This window comes from Malaya genurostris, chromosome 3, assembly GCF_030247185.1.
Source record: "Malaya genurostris strain Urasoe2022 chromosome 3, Malgen_1.1, whole genome shotgun sequence".
Taxonomy (NCBI): Eukaryota; Metazoa; Arthropoda; class Insecta; order Diptera; family Culicidae; genus Malaya; species Malaya genurostris.
The window spans coordinates 225,906,019-225,928,363 of NC_080572.1; the positions used below are offsets into that span (position 1 = coordinate 225,906,019).

The 22,345-nt window shown below is 36.7% G+C and overlaps 1 protein-coding gene across 1 annotated transcript; it reads left to right on the forward strand.

Moving 5' to 3' along the window:
• The first annotated feature begins 1,059 nt into the window (after nucleotides 1-1,059).
• LOC131437345 (clavesin-1-like) lies at nucleotides 1,060-16,686 on the forward strand. Its single transcript, XM_058606619.1, has 2 exons — nucleotides 1,060-1,291; nucleotides 15,526-16,686. Coding segments are annotated over exons 1-2 (975 nt in total). The 5' UTR covers nucleotides 1,060-1,290; the 3' UTR covers nucleotides 16,500-16,686.
• Nucleotides 16,687-22,345: the final 5,659 nt, after the last annotated feature.

A 22,345-nucleotide genomic window follows, 5' to 3' on the forward strand; every position in this document is an offset into this window, starting at 1 on the left:
GAAACTAGTGCATAATGATTTAATGCAAGATAAAAGATAAAAGCAGGTCATGTTGGGTAATAACCATTTTGTTTACGCACGATCCAAATCAGAAAACTTTTTGGAAGAGGAAAAACGAAAATATCAGCGGAGGCTATTATCAGAAGTTATGTTATGTACTTCAAAACCATTATAACTGATTCAATTCCTTGAAATCGTTTAGGAGCGTAACAATCTATTGAAAGCATGATAAAGCACGGCTTATGAGCGAATGTTATCTTGTATCTTGTTTAAGTCCTAATCAGGAAAAACCCTCAGTGCCAGTAGGATCGTAGCCCTTGCCATGCAATTGTCCTGTCTGTCTGTTGAAGGTTCACATCGGTATATTCTATCAAACAAATAGAATTAAAAAAAATCGGTATCTGTGTTATTAATAAAAAAAAGTTCTTATTCAAATCCAAGAAAAATTTTTCAACAAAAATCAAATGTATCACCTTTTATATACCCCTAATTCTGTAAAAAAAACCGCAAATATTCCCATTGGTCAATATGCAAATAAGCTCTTAGAACTTGTTTTTCGAGTTAGTGAAATACTGGTGTGTGCCAGCTGCGGACGTGTTTCCAAGCAAAGCAATGAAATTTTTGGATTCTGCCAACTACCAAAAGCTACAAAACGGGTGGATGACGTTTTATCTTTGGGGAACTTGGATCGTGCGTCACCAACCAAGTACGATGTGTACCTTCCGAGGTGTGCACAAACTAGGACCATAATCCATATTGACCCTTTTTTGGGAGGGGGTCATTTCTAGCACACGATTTCAACGCCGCTAAGCGACAAACCCAAGCACACAACCCCGTTTCTGGTCGGTTCCACTGCCACAACAATACGCAGTAGCATTTTAAAGTTGTGTGCAACAAGGTCCTACATGCGTGAAGTCAATGTGTTATGTTCCAGCACGATCGCACCGCAGAGTAAAGTGAAAGACCACGTGCCGCCTAAACCGAGAAGAAGGAGAAACAAAACTGGCATCACCGAGAGGTGGGGAGTCGTTCGTTTGCGTCAGAAACTCTGAAAGCTTTCGAATTCACCAACCCAGCAGTCAGTTTGGATTTATCCATCTCGAAATTCGGTAGTGTTTGAGCTTCGCGACGCGACGCGTTCCCTGTTCTTTTTTTTTGTAAGGATTTCTATTCGGAGGATCCGGACCCCCGCAGGATCTAATATCGCATCCACTACGGAGTAACCCCGTCCCATCTATTCACAAACACACACCGAACTGCTTAGTAAGCTGGAAGGATTCACAGATTAGAAGTGAGTTTTAATCGTTGTAGCTGTTTTCTTAAGTCGTCGGGTCGGATCCACCCACAAAGCATCGCTAAAAGAGAAAGTGATTGTGTGTTGGAACCGATCGAATATGAAAGTCAGTAAACTATTGCCGTGAAATGGACCGCAGTGTACAATAAGAGAAGCAAACTGGGTGAATCAATTATTGTTTTCCGGAACTGGGAAATTTCGGTAGAAGGCCAGTTTCTTTCTCTTTCCCAATTTGTGCATCCATTAGTGAGGTACCGGACACTCTCATTCACCAAACTGAAATAATGTTTATCGGTCAGTAGAACGGAAGGCGGTCGACTGAACTCGTTCGTGAACAGAAAGCGGGAACAACTTTACGTTTTGATTGCAGATCGAAATGTGGCGAGCTTGCATTATCAAAGTGTTTCGGATAGAGACTGAAGTTGGTCTAGTTTAAAACGATTATATGAAGATTTTTTTTCAAACCAATAGCCATTAACACAGAACTAAAAAAACGAATTGAGTTTAGTTACATCTTTAATATTAATCATTTGATTGAATCCAATTCAGTTAATTCAGAATTTGAAGAAAATACCCGGTTTTGTAGCTGGATCCTAAAATGCCACAAAGAATCATTAAGAATCCGTGGAGCTTTTTACTACCCTTAGATCACAAAATTGCAACATTACGATTGTTGTTTCTTACCGAGGCTGTTCCAACTGAAAAAATATGGATTTTACTAGTACATCTGTTGAATTTCTCGTTATTAGCATCAGTTGCCTGAAAATGAAGGCAGCACAGAGGGTATCGTAAAATGTTTTATTTGTCTACGAGAGGATGAAGGGATTTCTTTAAAACGTCTAGGAAAATGTAAAATTGTTTTTTGAAATTTTAGAAAAATATTAACTACGAAATTCAGCTGACCCAGCCAGGAACTTTTTTTATGTTCTTGTTCTTGTTCTTGTCATGAGGTAATTATCAGTTTTGTTTTTCTCATCGAAATTTGGGAAAATTTGCAAAAAAAATATTCCCTACAGGTTGAACACGAACTTGAGAATTTTCTTCTTTGCGTAAAATTGTTTATTTGATCCGCTCGACTAGGAAACACATTTTCTTTTCTATCGTTCATCTGATACAGACGTTTGGTAGTTATCATATCTCTTTGTCACATCAATATCTTGTATAACTGAGTTTTCGTAGCACCGCTTATTCTTACTTGAGAACAGATGGTATAGTTTAGGAATTCCAATAATTATTTAAGAATTAATTAATTAAGATTAAAATATATGGAGCAAAGTCGCCTCTCTCAGAATAAGTTTTTTTTTAATTCTTCAATTTTAATCCATGTAACTTTTAGTCGACTTCACCATGAGACATGACCGCGGAATCATACAGGTTGCACCATCCAGATCGAGTCAATGGATAATTTTAATAACCATTTCTCATTTTTCAATAGAATACGACATCAATCCATAAGTCGTGTGACTAACTAAACAAAAGCAATTCCTACTCTTTTTCTTTTTTAACGACTAAGTTTAGTAGTCAATATTTCTTTTTTCTTTTAGCGATATTCTCCTAACCAAAAAACCTTTTTTTTTCTGTAGAAACAGACAATGAAAATTATAGAATGATAGTACTCAAGGGAGAGCAAGGATGTGAAAATATAGAACGGAAAAGTGAGACGTGACAGAGGGTCATTTAAGCAAGCAGAAATCTTCTAGTAACTTAACTTTTACCTTCTACCAGAGGAGTTGGGCTTAGGCATCTGAACAATGCGAATCACCCAAGTCTCTGGTATGTCGGAAAGTAGTGATAAAGGTATTTTACCATTTACTATCCGAACCGGCATAGTACTATCATTCTATAATTTTCATTGTCTGTTTATACAAAAAAAATGATCTCTGGTTAGGAGAATATCGCAAAAAGAAAAAAAAAGACAAAAGCAATTCTTTTTGCCAAAATTGATTTTAATCTTCAATCTGCAATATAATCATTCCAAAGTTTCTCTAATCTCTCGATGCCGTGCTAACAGAAGGATTTGTCTTTTGCCTCATAATATGCTTCACATTCACCAGTTGCATCAACATTGAACAAAACAACAAAACAAAAAGTTGCATTGGGTTGAATTTTCTACCGGCGTGCATTTATGTGAGATCAGCAAATAGCCTACTGACTACTACTGAGGGCCAGATCTGGACTACGCGGTGGTTGAGAAAAAATTCAAATTCGCCATCGTTGATATCAACTTGTGATGTGATATGCGGTGTCTTGGTGAATTGGGGTTTTTTTCTTCGATATATGAAGTCGTTTTTCCTTGAATTTATTCATTCAAACGATCTAACAATACTATGTAGTACGTTATTGATTGTTTTTTCTTTCCCAAGACAGTCGATGAAAATTATACCATGTTCATCCCGAAATACTGACACCATAACCTTCCCAGCTGACTATTGTGTCTTTGGACGTGATTCACCGGCTGCAGTCCACTCAGATGATGGTCGTTTTTATTTCGGAGTGAAGTTATGGATCCATGTTTTCTCCATTGTCACATATCGACACAAAAAATGATTTTTTACTTGTAAACAATACCAAAAACTGCTTTGAATCATCCACACGTAGTGGTTTTCGATCGACTGTCGGTAAACGCGGCATCGACTTTGAAAACAGTTTTCTCATGGTCAAATGTTCAGGCTTAATTGTAAACTCACTGCACTTTCAATTTACGATTAGATATAATCAGTTTGTGGAGATTTTGATGTTTTCTTGAATAACCTTCTCAATTGGACGACCAGAACTTTCACCATCGTCGGTGTCTGTACGATCACGTTTAAATTCAGCAAACCAATAACAAGAATTTCGTTTTCGTTGGAGCAAAGTCCAAATAACACTTTTGAAGCCATTGCTAAGTTTTTTACTGTATTTCTTTTCATTAAGAAGTAATGATAAATTAACACAAAAAATTGTTTTTAATCCATTGACAAAAGAAGCTTCACTTAAATGACTGTCACTTTTTTTCTAATTAAACGAAATGTCATGAAATTTCACACATAGTCTTTTGAGAGTTAGTAGAGGGAGAGTCGGAAGCCTTGGGCCACACGCGTTCCATCGGAAACTATTAGAAGAATTAATTTGAAATTTTTATTGACAGTAAATTGAATAGTTTCTGAGATCCATATCCAAATTTCACCAAAAATATATTTTAGAACACATTTACTTACTTTTACGTTCAGCTTGTCCCGGGTTGGCAGTTCAATACATAGTGCACTGGTCTTACAAACCAGTTGTCGTATGTTCGAGCCCCGAACTGGAATGATTCGTAGTGTCAGTGAGATCGTAGCACCAGCCATGCAATGGTTCTGTACACTCTGAATCGACTGCGAAGTCTTTTGAAACAGAATGTCAAATTCCACTACATGAATGTAATACTAAGGCTTTGCTTAGGCTTACTTTCACGTGCCCATTTTACATGGATAAAGCAATTGTTTCCAGCACTCCTTAACGCTTCTAACTTGGAAATACGTAGTAACAGTAATGTTTGAAAAGTAGTAGATACTTAGTTTTAATTTCACTCATTAGCTAAATAGTTTTTCAGCGAAATATCGTGATATTCACCTACGATTGAATATTTTTCAATCCCATGAGAAATGGCGAAGTGATGCGATGCCAAATCCACAAATAACATTGGCTGTCAAGTGTCTAACCGAGGTTCGGTAAAAACTTAAATACTGTGATTTCGGTATATTTTTTATTTCGATATATTTGCTATTTACTGACAAAATCAACAAACTATCATGACAAACTTGGGTAATAAGATGGAATTGACATTTAAGCCGATTTGTTCTGATTCCTGATAGTCCACTTAGTGGAATTTTCATTGACCTTGAAAAATCACCTTGAAATTTCCAAATGTCTAAAAAAATTTTGATGCCGAAAGTCTTAGAATTGCATGAAACGTCGAGATTTAGTATCATCTCGAAAAAAAATTTTTTTTAAATCGAATTTCTGGGACTTTTAAAATTTAAAAGTCTCAGAAAGTCGATTTAAAAAAAATTTTTTTTAGATGACACTACATCTCGACGTTTCATGCAATTCTAAGACATCAAAAAAAAATTCGATTCGGAATTTTCATGTAGGGGGGAGGGTGATTTTTCAAGATCGAAAATTTTCTAACCTTAACCTATATCCTTAACCTCTTACCTATATCCGATTCAGCTCAAATTTTGTATGAGGACTTTTTTCGAAGTGCTCGAACTTTTGAGCACCACCGCCTTACGAAATTAGAGGGGATCAAAAAAAAATTGTCACTCTTATATATATTATAGCGGTAAAAGACAACGTGTTTTGTCGGTTACGGTACCATTATATCTCCGGAACCTGCAATCGCAGTCATTTGATCTTCGAACTTGATCAAATGCCTAATAGTAGTTTTCAAACGAGCTTAAATTTATCAAAATCGGTTCAGCCATCTTCGAGAATCTTGCGCGGTAAAAAAGCAAAGCGTTTTGTCTTTAACGTCACTTATACCATTATATGGAACCAGAAGTCGTAGCCATTTAATCTTCGAACTTGATCAATGGCCCAATACTAGCTTTGAAACGAAATGGAGGCTCCGTTCGATGGTCGGTTTTGCCAGGAATTCGAAATACCTTTCTATAGAGATGTGATGTGATGATGTGAAGTGAAGCCACCATCAGTTCAAAGACTTGCCAGTGGATGCGGGTAGACTTACAGTAGCCCCAGTATGACTCATCCATTCACCTTCTTACTATAGCTGTTACCGAAAAGCGAACAAAAAGGGTTGGGCGGATGTGTAAGTAGAGTCACTTACTCGTATTCCGCGGGAATAAAAGATGCTCTTCCAACCATAATATCCAGTGCATGGATAAAGCATATCGCTATACATGCTTGAACCCGCCTGATGATTTGTTTGAGAAGGGCGCGTCAGACTCATTTCAAACCTACAGAAGGAAACAAGTTTCCTTCAAGTGACTTGCGATATGCTACGATAATTCGTCCGATGTCCTGATGCTCCCTCCCCTTTACGCCCCGTGCAAAATGTTTTATATTGATAAATACAATGAAACATAGTGTAATGAAATTAATATAACATAAACTGATATAATAGATTACAAACTAATATAATATAACATATTATAATATAATATATTTTAATTTAATATAATATAATATAAATTTAATATAATATAATATAATATAATATAATATAATACAACATAAAGCACTACAATATAACATAATATAATAGAATATAATACAATATAATATAATATAATAAAATATAATATAATACAATATAATATGATAAAATGCAATGCAGTATAATAACATACAACATAGTACCTATATAATATCATAAAATATATGAAATAATATGCTATGATACAGTATAACAGTTAATGTCGCAGTGTAAGTTACGCTCTTCTAATAATAATGATAATAATAATAATAATAATAATAATAATAATAATAATAATAATAATAATAATAATAATAATAATAATAATAATAATAATCATAATAATACATGATGTAATAAACAACAGAATTATATGTTGTAATATACTATGATAAATATTGCACTTTAGGATGGGCTTCAACCTACAAGCCATTTCGCACCCTCTCATTCTGCTACTAACGCAAAGCGATAGCATACAGTCGACGCCGTTCTATTGGCCAAATGTCATCATAGACGCTCGGGAAGGCATGAGATAGGGATTTGTGAGGACTTAGTTATCTCACCATTTGACTGAAATACCTTTCTATAGAGAAAGGCAAAAAGTGTTGATTTTGAGCAGTGTAGGTTTGTGTAAACTTGGAGGAATCCCGATGCCCATGCGTTGTCGGGACCGTACCAAGTTCAGTCGGTCACTAATGCAGAGGGTCGGTATTAAATTCCTTTTCCGATGTGTTTCAATACACTTTCGTTCTTAGCGTCTAACACCATCGCATGGGTAGTGTTATTGACTCTATGAATTCTTCCAGGTCGGTACTAAAATAGACGACAACTGGTTTATAGAGCCAAAGCCTATGCATTCGACCGGCTGTCGGTCCCTACTGAACCTGGTTTGTGAAATCTGTAAGCTGCAAAGTTTTAATGATTGGAGTAGTTTTGAAGTTTTTTTTTTGACATATCTCAATCTCATCTAGTAATCTCAATCCTTCATTGTTTCTTTTGAATTTCAACAATGGGATGAACCCGGCTATGGGCTTGTATATGACTATGTTTTGACACAGTTACTTTGCGAGTTATTAAAAATTCCCGTACTGGATCTATTCGAATATGGCTATCATTCAAACAAGTTTATTGTGGCTGTTTGGACATTGGTAGTTATGTCTTGTTGTCACCATCACCGTTGGTGCTAAGTGCCGCCAAGAACTGCGATCCGAATGTGCTGTTTGTTCAAACACTTACTTTCAACTACTGTCGGACAGTTTTCATCGGACTACAATCCAACAGTTTCTGATTGGTGGGAACTATTGAGTATAGATTCAATACAAAAACGTTGCTATACTCATCAAGCAGTTTATGCCAAATTATGTATGCGTGAAGTTTCGAGTACACACTGTTCATTCGCATACTTCTTCTCCTGTTACTGTGCAGGGATTCTTTAGTCTACCTTCCTCCAAACCGCACTACATTAGTCAATCGCGTGGTGTAAACTTCAACGTCTTAAGCCCCAAATTTAAACGGTCCCAAGGTTAGTTTCCGTCTGTTGCAAAGGCCAGAGGGTCATCAATACAATTAGTTCAATAACCTTCACATTGGCTCGACTTGAGAGTAGGTCCAACATCAAACCGCCAATAAATGCAGTCAGTCTTTCGAATCGGTCGGTTGGAAGCAAAAGAGAAAGTTTTCCTCGCATGCAGCCCTACCGGGCCGCTACGTTTTCCTGCTAGTTACGTGTTTAATCGTCGGATAACAGCCAAGAAAGACCACTAGTCAGCCGGCTTTTTGTTCACATCAACCCGAACGAAAAAGAAAGGCTTGTTGGTGCTATTCATTATTATTCGTTACTTTATTTTCGAGAGTTAAATATGTTGTAACTCAGAGAAAAAAAAAAAGAAAAGTGAATGTGCATTTATTTACTTAGGGCATCTGTGAACATATTTGCAATCCTAAACCTGTTTACCACTGAAGCAAGCGCTTTGTTTTACTGGCATTCTTTTACGCAATTTACTACACCAAGTGAATCACACTATACAGTAAATTCGCTAAAGTCAAGATCTACGTTTACTGATGTCATGAAGTCCGAAAGATGCCATTTCTGACGTCAAATAGAGGTGTTTATATTGGCTGGCAAGTTTTCTGCTGGACAACATCAGAATGGATAGGTGAGGCTCAAATGACGTGTGTATAAAAGCACATATTATTATAGCATTTTAACTGTTGACTATTGAGAACATCGGTGTTTGCAAAATGCATCTGGCATCGCTCAAGCTGATCAGTACCGAAGAACTGAAAAAAGAGGCGCAATTTAGTTCCGGAATCTCAATTGAAGGTCTCACATTATATGTTTTTAAAAGGCACAGTTATCCTTCGATTTAGTAAAACAAATTATTCGAGTTTCACCAGAATAGAAGGAACTAAAAGTGAAACCATACCTTGAATGAATCAGCTTAAACGTGTGCAAACATCGCAAAGCCGGTTGGAGATCAATTCGTCGCTTCCATTGGCGCCAGCATATCTCCACTCTTGAATGACACCGTCAGACGATCGTGATATAACTACACACGTTGGACAACGATCAGCGGAGGAGAGACGGCAAACTCGTTTCTGTGATTAGGACGTCCAGTCTACACATTATGCGACAAAATCGCCACAGTGCGGCTACCCCTGACCAACAAATCCAAAAATCGTACAATGTGATCTAATAATCCACATTGATAGCGACCGTAACACGGGGCCAGCATAGCCAAATGCAAATATATCATTATCGTCACATTCTGATTCTAAGCGCACGAATGCTGGTCAGAGCTTGCGATAGTGACAAATCGTTGATCGTATGATTTCGACAGATTACCTAATAAATGGTGTTCACTGGAGCGCATTGAGCTCATTACGATATCACAAATCACCGCAATCAGGGCAGACCCCTTAGTAATTTCGCAGTTTTATGTTAACAAAACATTTCGCTTTTGAATGATAATATGCGAAGAAATGAAGTATCGCAATGTAACGAAAACTAATGCTACACTTTTAATCCATTGTCAATGCAATGTCGCATGGATGTCGTGATGTGACCCGAGAAAATTTTCAGAGCGAAACTACGCGATTGGAGTCCGATCTAGAGAGACCCCAGGTTGCTAAAACGAACATCTCAAAAATTATTTGAGCGACTTTGGGTCAGCTCTCGGGCTGCTCTGATCAATATACGAAAACGATATGATATTTCCTTATAAGTTAATGAACGCAACTTTCAAATCCTGTTTTAATTCGTCTAGTGGTGTGATAATGTCTTTCAGATATTACTCATATTATCATAAATATTAATGTGCGATTCTTAAAAAATACTGTTCATTGAAAAGAAACAGAGAAAATTATTGTAGCTTAAATTTGCAAAACCTACAAATCGAAACAGTTTTGAGTTCAATTTAGAACCCTGTTTTAATCCACTTAGAGGTGTTACGATGCTTTTTCTCATATATCTCATATTCTCATATATAAATATGCGGTATTCATCAAAATAATTATCTTTGATTCTTGAAAAACAGAGCCGGGGGTGCGTAAACTAAATAAAACATCGCGTTATTTCAAACTTTTCGCGTAAAAATAGATTATTCAAATTTCATTTGATTTTAGTGTAAATAATATGAACAATCCGAACTACGTCCGATGCTTTAGCGCCTGATGACCCTCTGAGTATGTTCTGAGACTAAAGAAATGCTTAAGAAATGTTCAAATATCCAAGAAATACTTGGAGTATTGTCCTTAGGGACTACATTGTGTCACAGCAAGAACTACAACGGCTAATGCCTGTTTTGTTTGTGGTTCATACTTTGAGAGCTGCACATGGATTACTTGTCTATTTATAGCTATTCCAGGTAGGTTCTCAGCCGTTAAAGACCTTCGGTGAGAACAGGTCTTAAGATCTACACGAACATGCAGCAGTTCATGTATAATTTTTCAATGCTGTTCATAGTCGTAGAGCTACAACGTCAGGTAGTTTTTGTATGTACATAGAGCAATCACAATTGTTCTATTGATCGCATGTGGCATTACGAACATGGACCGAGAACGATAAGTTTGTAAATGCACTTTGTTAAACTGGTAGATCTTAAGGCCAGAACTTCAGGTAGTTGTTGGATGGATCATCGGTTATGTTAGTAGACCTTAAGGCCTTTTTTCGAGGAGGTTTTGGATGTGCAAGTTCATCTACAGATTTTATCACTGTATGCCAATTTTCTGTGAATAGTACTATCGCACTCAATAGTCATATAAAAGTGATTAAAAACAATAATTGCTTTCCAGATAATTCTTAGATGCCTACGATCTTATTTAGATCTTATTTGAAACTAAACAATTCATAATGTACATTTCACAATATTCAATTCCTTGAAGCATGTTAGATTGTTTTGTATATGTATATAAATTGAGATTTCCTTCATTATGCAAAAACCTTTTTAAAGCGTAATCATGGCGTAAATTAAATAAAAAAATCGCGTTATTTCAAATAAAACGCGTAAAGAAAGTCTCGTAAATTAAATTCGCGTAAATTAAGTTCACTTAAATTGAGGTTTTAGGGTAACCGATGTCGGCTCGAGCAAAGTGAGTGAGATCCATTCATTAATCGAAAACCGGGAACCAGGAAAGCCGAAATGAAATTGTTTGGACGTGTACTGACATTGAAGTAGTTTTGACGGTAAAGATATTTTAACAATGTTCACCTTGTAATTCCGGAACTGGATGCAATTCTGGAACTCAGTATAAGACCACAATACCTTGAACCTAAATTTGTGGAAATCGGTCAAGTCTTCGTTGAGAAAAGTGAATGAGATCAATTTTGGTATATGATCGCTATCTACGGTGCTTCCGGAATCGGAAACCGGGAACCAAGATAGCCGGAATCGGTTTGGTTGGCTGTCGACTGATAATGACTAAAAATTTAGATAGTTTGGAGGTCTGTTTAGAAAATGTTTTACGTTTCTTGTTTCACTGCTCCACGAGACGGTACAAAGCTTTTTACACTGTTTACCCTATAATTCAAGAACCAGAAGTCGGATCCAGGTGAAATTCAGGCATTCCGTATGGGACCAAAAGATTTAAGTTTATCAAATTCGGGTCAGCCATCTCCTAGAAAACCTAGTGAAATTATTTGACACAGACATTGCTCAGCTCGACGAACTGAGTCGAATGGTATATGACATTGTAAAAAAGAGGTCTTAAAATGTCATACAGGAACTTTGTATAACATCTTAAACATCTTAAGACCGTTCCTCTAAATTTTGTGAAAATCAGCTATATCATCTCTAAGAGAAGTGAGAGCACAAATTTTCAATTTTGGATGCTTTTATCTCCCTGTGATTCCGGAAACGGATGTCATATTCAAATAAAACTCAGGGATTTCCAATGGGACTACCAAACCTTACATTTGAATCTATGTTTGTGAAGATCGATTCAGCAATTTTCGAGAAAAGTGAGTGCAAAAAAATGTTTCATACATACACACAAACCCACACACACACACACACAAACATTTTGCATTCCATATGAACTGATTCGAATGATACACTAAAACCTTAGTTTACGCGAACTTAATTTACACGAATTTATTTTACGCGACTTTTTTTACGCGTTTTATTTGAAACAACGCGATTTTTTTTTTAATTACACGATCGCGTAAAAGAAGGTTTTTGCATAATGAAGGAAATCTCAATTTATATACATATACAAAACAATCTAACATGCTTCAGAGAATTGAATATTGTGAAATGTACATTAATGAATTGTTTAGTTTCAAAGAATCTAAATAAGCATTGAGAAATTATACGTAAACTACTGAATATTCGTGTAGACAAGGATGGCTTTTATCGAATCAAAGAATGCTCACTCTTCACTCTTCACACGATTGAATCAGTGCCATCAAAGAGAGACTAATATCATCGCAACAACAAACACCCGGCATGGGTCATTTAACATAGAATAGACACCAGTGCGAGAGCGAATTTTTTTCGTTGACATTTCTGAGAATCAAAGGTTAGCACGCTGCTGTGGGGATCCTCTCTGAAGCAACAAACGGTCGCTTATTCTCGTTTCGCGATCCGATTCTGTATGGGCAGTGGATAATTGCGATAGAATCATTTTACTATTGCCGCTTATTCTAACTGTGTGCATATAACCTTTGTATAAGTTGTGTCTATGAAAATGTATGTGAATGCTCCACACAAAGGTTTTGAAATATTGCAACCTAGTAAGAGAAACATCAAGTTGAACCATCGATTCGATTTTCTGCGATAATTGTCAACTTGCGATCCTCTCTTGGGAAATTCCACACAGCAACGATCATTATCAGACTGTATTTTTTTTTTTCAAGGGCCGTGAAATACTCAGAGTATAAAGTGGAGCGGAGAAATGTAGAAAAATTCTCTCGCGGTTCATGCATTGAATGACTCGAGTTCTGGTAGCATCTTCTAACGGATTGAAAATGTTGTACACAATATAGAGAGCAATATAGCAGCTTCTGTCAAATTTTCGGCAATCACCAACACTGCGTGTAGATTATAAGACTTGTTTTCACTGAAATTCTTAGACGACGAGGAATGTGTCGAGAAAAGGTCAAAATACACAAGTTAGCAGTATGTAGCTCTAGTACTATGAGCAGCTTTGAAAAACTATACATAGACTGCTGAATGCTCGCTAAAAGTATGAACCACAAACAAAGCAGGCATTAGCCGTTGTAGTTCTTACTGTGACACAGTGTAGTCCCTAAGGACAATACTCCAAGTAATTCTTGGATATTGTAACATCTCTTAAGTATTTCCATAGTCTTAGAACATACTCAGAGGGCCCTCAAGCGCTAAAGTATCAGACGTAGTAGGTTTGTTCATGTTATTTACACTAAAATCAAATAAAATTTGAAAAACCTTTTTTTACGCGAAAAATTTGAAATAACGCGATGTTTCATTGATTTATGCGAAATGTAATTTAGGCACCCCCGGCACTGCACGTAAATTGAGGTTTCAGTGTATACGCAACTCGGTATTTCGGGCCTTGGTAGTTTTCATTGTGATTGAAAAACCCATCTATATGAAAAGTTATAGTATAGTATAGTTCATAAAAACGTTTGCGATATTAGGAATTAATTTCGTAAAAACAGTTTACGTTAATTGGAATTTACTTCATGTACAGTACATGATTTAAAACCGAATCATAAAGATATTTTCGGAATGGATTTAATGAGTAGGAGCCGGAAAACAATGTTTGGGGTTCCCTTCAAATATAAGTAAGGGTTTTCAAAAAAACGATAAACCGGAAGTCGCCATATTGGATTTCGAAGATCAGAAATCAGAGCAGATTGGCTCAAGCGGCACGTTCCCCTAGCTAACGACCTCAAACATCGTTTTCCGGCATCTAATGTACTCTTCAAACTCGTTCCTTTTTTTTGTTTCAATTATAGAGGTTTTAACCTTAAGGTCATTCGCCTCTTCGGGCCAAAAAAGCTTTCTGACCCTATGTGCGGGGTTGGGGATCGAACCCAGGTGGGCTGCGTGATAGGCATCGACTTACCCATCACGCTATACCCATCCCCGTTAAACTCGTTCCTAATATACCCATATTGTATTGGTTTCCAATGAAGATCAATTATCCGGACATCTTTTTCAGTTTATGCAAAAACCTTTTTTACGGAGTAGGTTCGTAAACAAAGTTTACATTATTTGAGATTTCGTAAAAAATAGATTACTTATTTGACCTTTGGTTCGTAAAAAGAGGTGTAGTAACTTTCAAATGAGTCTAAACTTGAAAACGATTCATCCAACTCCGAGGTGATTGAGCGCTAAGAAAAATTTTTTAAAAGAGACACGCGCATAAACACAGATATTTTCCGATCTCGTCGAACTGAGTCGAATATCATATAACACTTGGTGTCTCCGAAGCTTAAATGTGGTGTTTTCCAGCAACTCTGTATCCTTTCATTAGAGAAAGATAAAAACTTGTTCCTTGGAGTTGATGTATTTTTCTTAAAAAGATACAAAAAATCAGCAGAATTCAAATAAATTGCAATGCAGTGAATTGGTGCCATTTTTTATCACTCCATACTTTTTTTATGACTAAATATAAAATAGTGTTGATAGCTTTGATTCCAATTTTGAAGAGTTTCACAGTGTATAACATAGATAAATAACAGTTTCACTTTTTTTGTACCATTTAATTCCACTATTTCACTGTCACGTTATTACACTTTCACAAAGTCACTATACTTTAATGAAGCATAACAAACGTTACAATACAGATACGCGTATTTCGGAATGTTACTTACATCCTTCTTCAGTGTATCGGTTTTATAACTTATAAAACCGATACACTGAAGAAGGATGTAAGTAACATTCCGAAATACGCGTATCTGTATTGTAACGTTTGTTATGCTTCATTAAAGTATAGTGACTTTGTGAAAGTGTAATAACGTGACAGTGAAATAGTGGAATTAAATGGTACAGAAAAAGTGAAACTGTTGAATACATTCCACTAACAGCTCCAGGTAAAAAATAGATAGATAAATAATTTAACTCTTTTAATAAAATTTTCAAAAATGTCTTGATTTTAAAAATCAAACAAGTCAAGTAAATTGTGCTTGGAGTAACCATGTACTCATAGAGTAACATAGCAAATAATATTTTTTGGTTAAATAGCTTGCCTAAAGCTAATCTCAGAACCTATACTCGTACAAATGAACAGCTACGAGGTTCTGATAGAAAAGTTCGATGAATCATCGTCCTTCCGTTAAATCGGTAAAGTATCAACATTTTCATCCAGTCCTTGTCTTTCCCTCCTGGTAAATAATTGAAATGAGAACAATGGTAATGGAGGCTATCATTCTGTTAAAATGTTTGATTCTAGTTTCACTTTCTATCTTCATTTGGCTCATAAAAGCATTAAGCAAGCGTGAGATATTATTCAGTTTTTTAAAGATCTTCTGATTCAAGCCGATTCGTCATATACATTTCAACACAAAACTACCAGCTCTTTGAACCACATTCCAAATCCAGTTGTAACAATCTCTTTTTTTTTCTTCCAGTGGCAGCCGCTCTGAACATGTGCAAAGCACCGGACTCGTACGACACCTACACGTTTAGTCTTCCGGACAAATACAAGCTGGTAGCACAAGACGAGCTACGCGAAGAGGATGACATCCGGGAGAATGCTTTGAAACAGTTCCGCGAGTGGATCGCCAAACATCCGCTGATCAAAAAATGTCGCACCGACGCTCCGTTCCTGCTACGGTTCCTCCGAACAAAGAAATTTTCCATCCCGGCTGCCACCGAAATGTTAGAAAAGTATCTCTCCATCCGTCAAATTTATCCCAACTGGTTCCATAACCTGGATATCAACGATGCGGAACTGGAAGCGATCATAGACACCGGTTATCTGTTCGCTCTACCGGAGCGCGATGAGCTAGGTCGCAAGATTGTATTCTCGAGTGCGGGTAAATTCGACACGAATCGTTTCACCGCTGCTCAACTGATCCGTATCCATTCACTCGTGGTTGAATCACTGCTCGACGAAGAAGAATCCCAAATTGCGGGCTATGTCCACGTTATCGATGATTCAGACCTTTCGATGGGATTCCTCGGAATTTGGTCCTTCGCCGATATTAAAAATTTGGCCCATTGCGTTCAAAATTCACTGCCGATGCGTCAAAAGGAGAACCACTTCGTTAACCTGCCATCGTTCGCCAACAAACTTTCTGAATTTATCCTCTCGGTGCTGAGCGATAAGCTAAAAAATCGTGTATTTGTACACAAAAGTATGGAGGAGCTGAAAACAAAAGTCAATCCGAAGCTACTACCCAAAGAGTATGGCGGCACCACCCCCATGGCTGACTGTATCGCCCAATTCAAGACCTTTCTCAAGTCCAAGCGTGAGCAGCTGGTCGCCCTCGATGAAATGCAGATAGAAATCAATAAGAACTCTCCGTATTGGGCTGATAGTACCGATGCGGACATTGCTGCCGGGGTGATCGGTAGCTTCCGAAAGTTGGAAGTTGATTAGGTCTAAGTTGACTTCAGAGAGCTGTAAAGTTCAACATCCGATCCCATTCTCCTAATCCTATTTTTTTTAATATAACGTAATTTATCGAGTTAACTGGAAGTATATCGGTAACTTTAACTTTTTATTCTAGTAGAACAATGTTAAATGCGAAAGAAAAGGATGATTTCATCTATAGGCACTTCTCTTTCCCCAAACAGGTGGAACAAAGTTACCAAAATCTAATGTCAAGAAACGTGCAAAATGTTCAGATTATTGGAAATGGCGCTAGACCAGCTATCAGATAGCAAATATGCGTAGCCCTTTTATTTCAGTTTGTGCGAAAGTTATTTCTGTGATGATGGTGTGGATACTAGCGCAAATAGATAAAAAAAAACAAGGGTCCTAATCCTTAAATTATTTCCCCAGATCTATATTACTTTAACTAATTAGCTCTTATTTGAGAATTTAAAAAGATATTTTATGTATGTCCGAATATATTCCCGATATTATTTGAAAATAAAGTTTTTGGTATGCAATTTTTTTATTTTTCTTTAACATTGCTTGTTTACTAATACGGTTGAAATGGTTCCAATATTCAATGTTAAGACATTACTGTCCCTGAAGCTTGGTAATGTTGTGGTTCGAACTTACTATGGCTGGTCAATTAGACAAGTTCCTTACTTCTTGAAATAGCGATCCAGCACGTATACACAATAAGAAAACCATGTAAAAAGTTTGAACGATTCTGCTATTAGTTGCATTAAAATTTGCATTTTCTATTTTGAAATAGTGCTTACCTTTTACAACCATGCATTCAAAACTATATGTGCGTATTTGAACAATCACATATCACATATCGAAAAGTAACCAGCAACATGTAATTGTTATTAGTAGTTAAACTAATACACTACAATTTTTTTTCATGTATCTATGATAATATTCTAAACCAGTACACTGAATCAAACAACTTCAAATATATAAAATATTTCTCCATATGCACGATAAATGCTGTGAATACCACTCAAAATACAATCCTCTACTAATTCGAGAGGAATCCGTTGTTATATCAAAATTCTTTCTTGAAATAAGTTTATTTGAAAATTATTTTCAACCTATGTAAAACTCTAAATGTAAACGCAGAGCGAAATGAATTCATCTTACTGCTAATTCTACGATTTCGCTAACATTTCCGAATTAAGTATTAAAACTTCTTGATTTTACAAATCAATCCACTTGTATTCATCATAATGATGATTTTCGATTCCAGTGGTGTAAATACACAACATCTGGTCGTTTTAATTTCAGCTAAATTCAACATAAGTTAAATTCTAATTCTACCCAGAATTTTGAACGGTTTGTTATTTTGATTGTCGTATTATTTATAGGCATTATTTCAGTTCATCAGGAAAAACAACACCTAAAATATAAAAAATCTCCCACCTCTAAGTAAACATGCTCAACTAGTTTTGACATTTCAGATTCTGCTGCATGATAAACTCAAACTATTGAACAATATTGAATTTCCACTGTGAAGAGTTACCGATAATAAGGATCCCAATCACTTCACTTCGTTTTCGCCGTTTAGTGATAGCGGTAATAAGGGCCTATATTCGTGCCTATTGATTGGGTTTAAAGTCGTTGCTCCTGGGATTTTCCGGCAAATTTTGAACGTGGATTTTTTGTGATTTAACTTTTTAACCAAAGTCCGTGTTGATGCTTGATGTACGACTTTACTTTGTTGTCTAATTTTGGTATATTCTACCTAAAGCTTTAGACAAATAAAATTGAATGATCATAACGTTACGTTTAAGTATATTATCAGCTCATCATTTATTTAATAGTGATAATGCTTCCACATCCTACAAACAGCTGTACATAACTTAGGTACCTGTAACCTTCGCAAATTTGTGATCCGAATGACATCGACTAAAGCCAAAACTAATGCTGAGACATGTGCTGATCTAAGGTCTAAGCCAGCTATTCCCAACCTGTGGTCTGCGGACCCTTGGAAGTCCGCGAAGTGGTTATCTGGGGATCGCGAATCATTTTTATGAACAACTTTTTTTTCTGTCAGTAATTGTATTTAGTAGCACGTGTTCTTGTGTTGCCTCAAATTCAATATAATAATGGTTTAAAGTCATTATAATGATCATGTTGTTGTTTTCTAAAACTTATGTGTCACTTTCAGTTGATACTATTCAGTTTTAGAAATAGAGTGTATAAATATTTGCAGCCCACAAAATTAATTGTTGACACGGAGGTCCGCACAAAACTATTATGGTTCCAAAGGATTACGCGATATAAAAAGGTTGGGAACCACTGGTCTAAACAATCGAAACGGTTCCGATGAAACGTTTTTCCACCATTACATGTCATTTTCACCATGTCATTCCATTGCGCCTTTGAATATGCTACCGTAGCAACACCAATCATTTACATGAACATTCACCACACCTACCCTTACCCTGCAAGAAAAACACGTCAAGCCGATATCCTCCGTTAGCTCAATACGTTGGCTCGTTAATCCGATAAATCGTCCAACGGGAGGCCGATTCGGTACTCTCGTTTGCCGATTTAGAAACAGACCATTGACCCACATGCCATTAATTTCGTTCAACGAACTCGGCAGGCACATGTCAATTGTTGAGCAATGTTCAATTTAAAGAGTTGGAGCACCGTTGCACTAATTTTACTGGAGAATTTTGAGAGTTACTCCCTTTTTTCCTCCGGAGCTCCGGAGACCCCTAATATTACCATTCGACTCAGTTCTACGAGATCGGGTAATGTCCGTATGTGTATATGTACGCTCCTTTCAAAAAAAATTCTCCGCGTAATTTTCTCGGAGATGGCTGAACCGATTTTTACAATCTTAGACTCTTTGGAGGCTAATCCTGGGATGTAAATCAAGTTCGAAGATAAACCGTACAAAACGAATTTTTTCTCTGTGTACAATTTTCTCGGAAATGGCATAACCATAACCGTAGGGTCATTTGAAAGCTACCATTGGATCAATTATCGAGTTCAAAGACTAAACGACTGGTACTTCCGGTTACTTTTATACTCAATTATACGAATTTGAACTGAATTGAACATGTACAAAAAACCACAGCTAGCTGTTAAACTACTAACGTAGTTAGTATCTTATTTTGTGAGGTAATATAATATTTGTGTAAAATCTGATAGATCAGAAAATCCTGTAAACTTGCTCTATTGAAAGAATACAGAAATACTAGAAAGTTGACTTTTGATCGGAGTTCTGGAGACCTCTCGTATTATACATCATTTTTAAAGTCGTGTCGCTATAATGCACACGGATATATTTGTACACGAAATAAAAATGTATAGGAACTGCAGCCAAGTTTGTTGGAGATTCAATCGTAACCTAAATTTTATAGAATTGCATATATTCAACTGCTCACGGACTATGGTGGATCACGAAACATCTGAAAAAAGCTGCGAGACAAGCAGCAACATTATTCCTGAGTTGATGTTTAATTATGAATTGTATTCTTTAATTTAAACCTTTTTCAGTTAAAAATCTCCACATCAGCTGATGCCCAGAAATTACTCCAATGCATTAACACTAGAGATGGTCGAGTAAGCTTTTTTTCAAACCCGAACCCGACTCGTACCCGATCGAAGATAAAAAACTTTTACCCGTGCCCGACCCGAAATAAATTTTTCTTCCAAACCCGACCCAAACCCAAAAACAATTCCGAAACAAGAAAATAATCCGGAACCCGACCAAACTTTTGAACCCGTACACAATCCGACCCGAACAAACAAATCTTTTGTTTTTACCCGAGCCCGACCAGGTTTGGGTTCGGATCGGATTTCGGGTACAAATACCTGTAACCCGACCATCTCTAATTCATAGTTGTATTAGACCATTAGACTCAGCTTAGTGAGATCAAAAAAGGTCTATGCGTGTAACTACAGCTTTCGAAAAAATTTCGCACACACCATCAGCCATCATATCGTTGTTCGGTACTATTGTTTTTAGACATTTTTCGCTAAACTTCAGTTATTACCGATTTTTTATAATCGTTATATATTTCACAAAAAATATGTGATCTTACTCGGCGATGAGTTGCTAAAAAGCTTTTTATTTATTTATTTATTTATTTATTTATTTATTTATTTATTTATTTATTTATTTATTTATTAATTTATTTATTTATTTATTTATTTATTTATTTATTTATTTATTTGGGAGCAGGAAAAAGCCCGCTGGAGCAGTAATTTACAATCGCTCTCTCCAGCAGACATAAAACCTCCTCATCTTTTTATATCAACAGATTACAAAGATCCAACAGATAACCTGCTTAATACTAAGGGCTTAAAGTAAAATTACTCCCGGCGAGGGTCAAGAGTGACTGGACGGTGACGTTGAAGGCCGCATCCTGCTGTCCGTGAGGGTCCGTGAGGGTCCGCGGGAAAACCCCCAAGTCACAAACACTCGGCGGGTGTCCGGCATGCTGGACATCAAAGAGAGTTGCCCTCGGAGAGCGGTGAATAATAGCAATGCAGGAAAAAAGGAGAGAAAAAGAGTGAAGTTAATATTGTAGTAAATGGAATTACGAAGGGGTTCGAAAGGGTGGAAAGGGGGAGGGGGCGCGTTTCGAAAGAAGTTGAAAGCGGCAAAAGATCAAGTTAACTGTCTCAAAAGATGGTGAAAAGATGAAGAAGGGGGGATGTAAAAAGTATTAGTAACATCATAAAGATCTAGTTAGTTCCGAAGAAGATGGTGGACAGCCGGGGGATCGAGAGAGTCGAGCGGATGTTAAAAACAAACCTAATGGTGAATATTATTCATGGATGCATAATCGATAGAAGAATGGAAGCTGACTTACTAAGGGAGCACTAAACTAAACTTGTGGATTAGATACTAAATCACCCTAAAGCTAAATCTAGAATTTAGGTATTGGAGTTGGAAGGACTGTTTGAGACTGTGTTTAAAAAAAATTGTTTTATGGTATTGCGAGACAGGGTAAAATCAAATACATGAGAACATCGATTGAATAGACGACACATACTAGAGAAAGGTTCATTATAGCCATAATTAGTTCGAGCGATTTGAATTCTCAGGAATTGATGAGATCGAAGATTTCGAGAATGAATATTTAAATTTAGTTTGCCTAACAATTCGGGGCAATCAATTTGAGATTGCAACAGATCTGCCACGAACATTGCCCTGGAGAGATCTCGGCGAACAGATAGCAGGTGTAGATCGATCAGTTTACAGCGTTCCTGATAGCTTGGGAGGTTGTTGGGATCTCTCCAAGGAAGACTACGAAGAGCAAAGCGAAGAAATTTACGCTGAATAGCTTCGATGCGATTGATGTCCAGTTGATAATAGGGGGCCCAGACGACAGAAGCGTATTCTAGGATAGAACGAACCAGTGCGTAATATAGTGCTTTTAAGCAATATATGCTTTTAAAGTTCTTTGTGACTCGAAAAATAAAACCAAGTGTCTTGGAAGACTTAGAGATAATATAACTACTCGACGATAAGATGGAATAATTTAAAATCGTCGGCGAAAGATAATTTCAAGCATTGCATCGAATGGTTCAAATCGTTCAGATAAAGTAAGAATAAAAAGGGTCCAAGATGACTGCCTTGAGGTACACCCGAGTTAGTTCGAAAAGGTTCAGGTGTACAGTCTCCGATTTTAGTTATCATACTACGATCAATCAGGTACGAGTGCAACCAATTCAAAAATGATCCATTGAATCCAAGTCAGTCAAGTTTAGCAATAGCTATTTGGTGATCAAAAGTAGCGGAAAAGTCTGAATATATGGCGTCAACCTGCTGTCGCGCCTGTAGCGACTGAATTACGTAGTATGTAGAACATACCAGGTTTGTA